Consider the following 8,324-nt stretch of genomic DNA (forward strand, 5'->3'; position numbering starts at 1 on the left):
TGTGGCTTGTGATACGGCAGGGTGCTACATAAGCACTTGCCCAATTGCCCGGGGCAAGTAAAAGTTAAAGTCGGGCAAGTGTTTTGAAGTATAGACCAAAATTCTCAAAGTAGAATGACAAAATTTAGGGTCGATATGATATATCGACCCTAGTTTCGGTCATTGCAGGCAAGATGAAATCACTTTGGAACAAGAAATGCAATAACAGAGTAGATCATCTAGATCAGTTCCTATCAAAAGAGAGAAAAAGGTCAATGGTTTATAAAACCGCACAACTTTCTTTTACAGAGTGAAATAGATTTTGTGCAAGTATATTCCAACTGTTAAAAAATTTACTTGCCCGATTGGGCAAGTGCTTCTATAAAGTTATGTAGCACCCTGGATACAGAGTTTGAAAGATACAAGGGATCAGTTTGTAACTTCTGAAGGTTTCCATAGCGGAGAAGGGTGTAGTTGGTTTCATGGTACACCATGTGCATGTATCTATCGTGAGCAAATATTGATCCTCAAAAGGACCATCCAAACTCGATGTTTCGACAAGTATGTTCTTGTCGTCTTCAGAAGAAACGTTGAGTTTGGGTGGTCCTTTTTCAGGACCAAAAATTGCCCACAAAAGTTACATGGTGTGCCGTGAAAGCCACTGCACTGACCAGTCAATAGTTGATTACAAAAAGGAATAAATACATGTAAGATTATGGACATTGTAGTTTGAAATGAAAGAGGGATAATGAGTGAAGCTAGAGGGAGAGAGCTCTGGGGGGGGGGGGGGGGGGAGTGATATCGAAGAATGAGAGACAGTGAAGGGTAAACGATTGTGGGGAGGCAAATGGAGAGAGAAGAATGGAAGGAGAGATAATGAGGGAAAAGAGCGAGGATGGAGTAAATTAACCAAAATAATAGAAAATATATTCAAGAATGATTGAGGTTTTAGGACACACAAAAAGATCCAAGACAGAAAAAAAGGAGGAACTAAATAAGAGACAATGAGCTTGTGGATTTGTTCTCTTGTAGGTATTGTTTTTCACCCCCCCCAAAAAAAAAAAAAAATAATAATAATACTAAGCTTTATCAACTACAAAACAAACAGACAATGATACTCTTCAATTTTCACAAATATTTGCACAAATATTTATTCACAGGAATTTCATGGAGTTACATGAATAGAGATATACAGGAATGGAGTACTGGGTACCAATATAGATACAGATTGATATACCAAACAAAACTTATTACAAAACAAAACTTATTACAAAACTGATACTATAGATATAAATAATAATACCACTCTTTCTTGAAAAAAAAAACCACAACAGCAATTAAGTACAAGTCGTATCACACATGATCGGTCAGCGTTTGAAGTAGCCAGAGTCGACATATTTTCATATTCACAAATATTTTGATAGAAATACATTCACATATGTAATATAGAAGGAATGGTGAGGTTTTTGGGGCAGTCATATCTAATCGAGGGACAATAAAAGTTATTTCATTTGGCAGACAATATTTTATATTTGCTTCTCTCAACCCAGGTGTAGGCTATGATAATGGTTTTCACTGCAGATGTGAGTTACTTTATTTGGCAGACATTAATTCATGTGTGTTTTTCTCATAGTAAATTTTTTTTTTTTTTTGGGGGGGGGGAGTCAGATTTAAACAAGTAATGACTGATCAGTTATTTCATTTGGCAGGCATTAATTTATATTTCTTTCTCTCATATTCTCATATCAAAATATGTTTTTCAGGGCAGTCAGATCCTAATGAATAAAGTTGGGACAGTAATTCAATTTGGCAGGCTAAAGTCAAAATATTATTTGTGTACATTAACACTCATCTTGTTACCAAGCACCAAGACAAGTAGATGAAACATGTATGATTTGTCATATTTTATCAACATGACAGGAATTTCAGCTCCATTTTCTTCAAACACCAGGGATAAGTATGGCATCTTGTTTATTACAAGAACATATCACCCATTCATGCCTACCTTAGAGCAACAAAATGAAACACCCCGCCCCCAGCTACATGTAGAATCAGATCAACAATACTCCTATCTTGATCATTTGCATAGGATGCCATGGTGTGTGCACTCTACATTTAAAAGAAAGGAATGAAAAAGACCTTGACCTTGCATATCTATTACATAATTTGTCGATTAGCTCCGCAGCCACAGAAAAGGGCCTTGTTTCAATCGTTACATAAGGTATGAGACACTGCTAAAAGCTACCAAAATCCTGAAAGGTGATTGGCCAAAAGCATTATCTGTCACAGATAGCTTGCATTCGTTGATACATTTTATGTCAGGTCTATTGAACATCATCCTAAAAGGCTACACGACTGTATATCCAAGTTAAGTCTCTCTACATAATTTTGTGGATCTGACTGGTCCCCTTTTTAAAGGTAAAATTACATGGACAATCATCTATAATATTGCATACAGGAGTTTGCTATATATTCAAACACACAATGGTACAGTATTTCAATTCATTTGGTATTTGGTTTTTAACAATTGCCATCATCATACTCATATATAAATATATTTTATGATTATATTTTCACTTTAAAAGAAATGAACATGTGTAGAAATCAACCCCTCAACAACAATTATATTTATACACTGTCGATACCTCCCGATACATAAAATTCTGCTGAATTAGTGTCAATACCATGGTGGAAAATTAACATATCTATTTCTAAATTCCTTTGAACCAACAATTCAATATTTCACTAATTGCAAAATAATTTGTCACTGAGATATCTCCATCACAAATTAATTGTTCTACACTTTTATTTATATGGCAGTTTTTTTTAATATCATAGGAGCAGTTTATAGAAGAACATAATTCATTTTTAGAAGAAAATCATTTTTTAATATCATGAAAATCTGGAATGAAATCAACTTTGAGAAAGGAAGAGAGAGAGAGAGAGAAAGAGAAAGAGAGAGTGATAAGTAAGGGAGATCAAATGAATTGAAACAATAAAACATGAAGCATAAAATATGGTCAATATAACCTATGTAGTTGCTTTTACATGCTTAATGTGATGAATGCATACAAACTATTATACTAATGCTTAAACTTTATTGATATTAATGAATGCTTCATATGTATTACCTCCAATGTGTGGTATATAATAGGCCTATATTCTTCATACATTATTACAATACATAAGCACCATTGCTTACAAAACACAAATGTACTTATAATGTGAAGTAAGCATGTTATCATATTATGTCAGTTACCATATAATACTGATACATAGAGGTTCTCCCATAACCTAATCCACATAATGTAATGGATGGAAAAATAGTCAATGATATTGCCCAACAGAGATTTTGATCTTTTCATAATCGAGTTGGTTTTTTCTTGTTAGCGTTCACCTACTGGTTTCTGCACGATTACTCTAACGCTGACTCACCGTGGATGGGGTATCGGCAGTGTGAAAGCTAACAAAGTAACAACAAATCGATAGTGAAACAGTGAAAACCTCTGTTTGCTTGAACATAACCAATCAATGAATCTTTTATTGTGTGTGTGATATTGTCAAATATACGATATACATTTGTGATATTCTCATGTTAGTAGAGGGAAGTCTACCATGAGGTCAAATTGGTTTTCAAATTAGCAGAAATATATGAGAATCCATAAAAATTTCATCCATAAAAGTTCTATTTATTTTGCAAAGGGACCTCTGTGGCTAACTTGGTTTTTTTTGTAAGCAATGGTGATTAACTTTTGTTGTAATAATTCATCAGTTTCTGCTTTTAATTGGATTGGATGTTGTAAAACCAATCTTAACCTTGGGGTAAACTACCCCTGGATGTACAACCACGTTAAATAACTGTCATTAAAATTTGTCATAGTTCACATTTTTATCAGATAAGTAATATATTATATAATTGCACAAAATTCACAGACCTCAATATTATAATCGATTTCATTACATCTACATTCTAGATTGGAACCAATGGAACATCAGATAGCAAAGAGAAACATTACAGCGAGGTATATTGAATTCAAATCAATGCAAAACATATAAATATAAAATAACACATTAACTTGCAAGTGGAAACAGACAGAGAGAGAGAGAGAGAGAGAGAGAGATAGAGAGAGAAAGAAAGAGAAATGAATGGGGGAGGATAAGTAAGAGAAAAGGGGACAAAGGGTAGAAAAAGTGGAAGAGAAAAATCATGATTTCACAAACTGGTACAGTACATCTCTATTTATAATGAAAAATAACAGTTCATAATCACAACTGCTGTAATCTAATACTGGAATAAGTCTCAACCCAAGATTATTTAACCAACCATGTTTCATCGTATGTCAGAACAGTGACTATCAAAATACTTGATAGATTTGTCAAGAGTTATGTGCCTAAGGTGTGACTACCGGTAATACTTTACTGATATCATGACCCTCTGAGATCACATAAATGAATTTCATCAATTTGAAATTACCATAATACTTATAGCAACTCAACAATATCTGCAATTCTGCAGGGGAATATCCACTGTTGTCGTGTCCCCATGATCACAGCAATAGTAATGATAGATAGTGTTTCCTACAACACTAGATAAACCATTCCACCTTGGATATGTAATACATTTTACACCACAGTTTAACCTGAAATTTCCATATTTTCAATGATCACAATACGTCATACACCGTATCAAAAACAGTATCACTTTCAAAATTCACACAAAAATATAATCACCATTTCTACTTATATACGTTCAAAACAACACTGAGATAATAATATATTAATTCATTCAATATACATTAACACTGACAAATTGTTTAGAACTAGAAGGGCGTAACATCAATCTTGAAGGATTGAGTTACTGCCTTCTAGCACTTAACAGTTAATATTTATTGCTAGCAATGTTTTTCTTACATTCAGCAAAGAACGACTTCAACCATTGTTAATTTCAAAATACAATTCTCAATTTTTGTCAATTTCCCACCAATTAATCTTCTCATTTTATTACATGTATATATTAAAAAACATTTAAATACAAAATGGACGAAGCATTTGGAATATACATGGTACATAGCATGATAATTGGACGCAAAGGTCTAAAGCTATCATCGCAAAGATAAACTGCATAATATAAATCACAACTTTGCATAACACTGATATGATATTATATAGCCTTTCTCTTTTACACATCACAAAATATAACTAATATCAAACTTCTCATAGTCATATCAACTACTATCATTACAAAATAAATCATGGCAAATGTGATCAATCAGGGAGACAAAATACATGACAAGATTAGAAAGATAGAAAGAGAAATAAATATCTGATAGTTTATATACCAGTCAGTATTTTCTGAATCATTCTAACTCTCAAAATCCCAAAATGGAATTAATATCCTGAAAGTTAAAAAAGGTAGCATTCTTTCAATTGCTGTAACACTTTATTAAATATCAGGACAGTATATTTGAATCACTGTCCAAGATCACTTGTAAAGTATCTATCTACAACATGTACGTTACATCCACAGACCTCCGAAAGGAAATATGTTATGCAGGATGGGTTTAAGGGGGGGGGGGGTGTTTTAAACAGCATAGTATTCATAATCACATTGAAAATAATTTTTATTCTGGCAAGATCAAATATCAAATACTATTTTTTCATATCCTTTTAAATTCATTCTCTTCCACTAAGTACTTGTCCATAAGGGTAAATTATGGGACCCTTTCACAAAAAGCTCTTGCAAGTGATTTTTACTGAAAAATGTGTTAAGCTACTGTAAATCCTTGCATTCGATTGGCTGAGACCAAATCACCAAGTGAAAATCAATTATTTCTTTTCTTCATGAAACGCTCCCCATATCATTCAGAGCACCATCGTGATACATACATAATGCTGATGAAAATAAGAGTGACAAAAAATGTCACCTGAGTAATGCAGATATAGAAATGATATTGCTGAAACATTTGCCATTTTTTCTAAATTTTTATCTTAAGTGAGTGAAATAATAACTTTGTGTCCCATATTACCTGTATTTACCAATTAGAGAGGTTGCTTTTAGCTCTGGTTTGAATATTAACAACCTGTTATCACTTGTATTATAATCACGCAGGAGAACAGTGCAATAAATTTTACAGCAACACCAGCTTTCAATATCAACATCCCTGGAGAATATACCTACAACTTAACTACTCTAATATCATAAGGAATGAGAGTAGACTGGTATCTATCAAAGTACAAGCACAAATAAGCAGAATAAATAATGAAAATATTCTTATCTAACAAAGGAAAGACATTTCACAACTCACCATGAGCAACATAAATAAATAGACATTTCATTAAAAATAAAATCGCAGCAGGAAAACAAAATTCTGCAGAAAATACTCTGATACAAAAAATAAATACTAGTTATTTACCACAAACTATACGCAATGGATATCAATGGGTTCTACTCATCTTTGCATAATACATATAAATATTCAATCAATCTACTATACCATCATGACTAATACATTGCATTATATGTATGACTTGTCAATATAACAACCTCGTTTTAATACCATGTAAAAAGAACAATGACCTCTGATGTTTGCCAATTTTGATAATAATAGTGATTTTGTCTAGTCCTAGTAAGATCGTTCTTCAACAAAATGTGATTTGTACCTTCAATCAGTAGGGAGGATATATATTCACTATTAAGTAGAACGGTCTTTATCCAGACAATGATTAATATACATGCCCATGTGTGCTTATCAGTGTCAGTAATGTTCAGCATATTCATGTGTCCAGCTGTACCTTACAAAGTTTGGAGTGTGTACATTATGTCAGACTTTACTAGTTCTAGTCCTACAGTGATGTATAACAATTCACTTTAATTTCAAAGTTTTTCTCTCAGGTTTATTGCTTTCTTTGGGTAATCAAGTCTGACTTTGACCATATCTCAGTTATACTCCTGATCACCGTCGTCTGTCCCGGCTTGCTTTCGTCGACGCAGGTTGACACTCCACGTGAAGATTGATAGAAATAATACATCTTGCAATTGCTTTTATCACAATAGTTCAATTCTGTGCATTTTGAATAAACACACCAACATTTTGGCATGCCCCTGATCTACATGTATACATACACATAATTGTTATATTCACTGAATTTCTAGAGTAAATTGCATCATATTGTAGTTGACTAACTTTTACTAACAACATACATGTAGAAGCCAAGGGTTTCATAATGTAGAGACTTAAGCAGGGGCCTCGTAACACGAATATCAGCATTTGGTCATAGATTGATTCTTGTGATCGATTGCATAAATTATTATGTCAAATTATGTACATTAATCAACTATAGGATCAATTGCTCAGTTTTGTGCATCCTATTCAGACAAAGAGTTTAGACTTTTGCGAGATAGGTACTAGGTACATAGCCCTGGTCACCATCCTTTTCTACTAACCACCATTCTGAGTTGCCTTCAGTGTCTTGAGCTGCGATGACGGTCACAACAGCGCCCTCTGTGAGCGTTAGTTCATTCGGACTGGTCGCTGTGAACCCCCATTCAGCGTAGTAATACTGTTATGGATGAGGGTAAATATGGAAAGGATGTAAGGTCAAGTTAGTGGGATATCATTATCATCATCAATATCATCATCAATACCATCATAACCATCATCATCACCATCATCAATATCATCATCAATATCATCATCATCATCATCAGGGGTGTGAGTGGTCACAAATAAAAAGATCTGAAAAAAGCTGAAGAGTGTTGAAAAAGTCTGAAAAAGAAAGAGCTCCCATACTTTTTATACAGAGGAAGGCCAAAAATAAGCTGAAATTAAGCTGAAAAAAAAAAATCTGAAATCAGATAAAAATCTGAACTCTCATCATCATCATCATCATCATCACTATCATCATCATCATCATCATCATCATCATCAATATCATCATCATCATCATCATCATCATCATCATCAATATCATCATCATCATCATCATCATCATCAATATCATCATCATCATCATCATCATCATCATCATCAATTTCATCATCATCATCATCATCATCATCATCATCATCATCATCATCATCATCATCATCATCATCATCAATATCATCATCATCATCATCATAATCACCCATCTCCCTTCTCTCTCTCTCTCTCTCTCTAGTGTATGTATTACCTGTGGTGAACCAAGATCACTATACGGTCCTCTGTAAGCCTCATCATCACTAGAATAGATGTTTGTTGAATGACCTTCATTACATGCAACTAAGATACCCATAGGTACGAACCCTTGGGAGGCTGTCAAGAAAAAGCATAATACATTATTTTAATCTGCTGAACCTAAAAGAC

General features: G+C 33.6%; 1 protein-coding gene across 3 annotated transcripts in view; it reads right to left on the bottom strand.

The window, feature by feature from the left end:
* Positions 1 to 1,104: 1,104 nt before the first annotated feature.
* LOC129263635 (dynamin-binding protein-like) overlaps positions 1,105 to 8,324 on the bottom strand; it is a 53,808-nt gene continuing 46,588 nt past the window's right edge. For all 3 annotated transcript variants that reach the window (XM_064101297.1, XM_064101298.1, XM_064101296.1), the window contains 2 exons: positions 8,152 to 8,273; positions 1,105 to 7,539 (listed from right to left, as the gene is read on the bottom strand). In XM_064101297.1, the coding sequence (XP_063957367.1) occupies positions 7,363 to 7,539; positions 8,152 to 8,273 (299 nt within the window). In that variant the 3' untranslated portion in view covers positions 1,105 to 7,362. The remainder of the gene's footprint in view (positions 7,540 to 8,151; positions 8,274 to 8,324) is intronic.

This window comes from Lytechinus pictus, chromosome 6 (genome assembly GCF_037042905.1).
Source record: "Lytechinus pictus isolate F3 Inbred chromosome 6, Lp3.0, whole genome shotgun sequence".
In the NCBI taxonomy this organism is placed as follows: domain Eukaryota; kingdom Metazoa; phylum Echinodermata; class Echinoidea; order Temnopleuroida; family Toxopneustidae; genus Lytechinus; species Lytechinus pictus.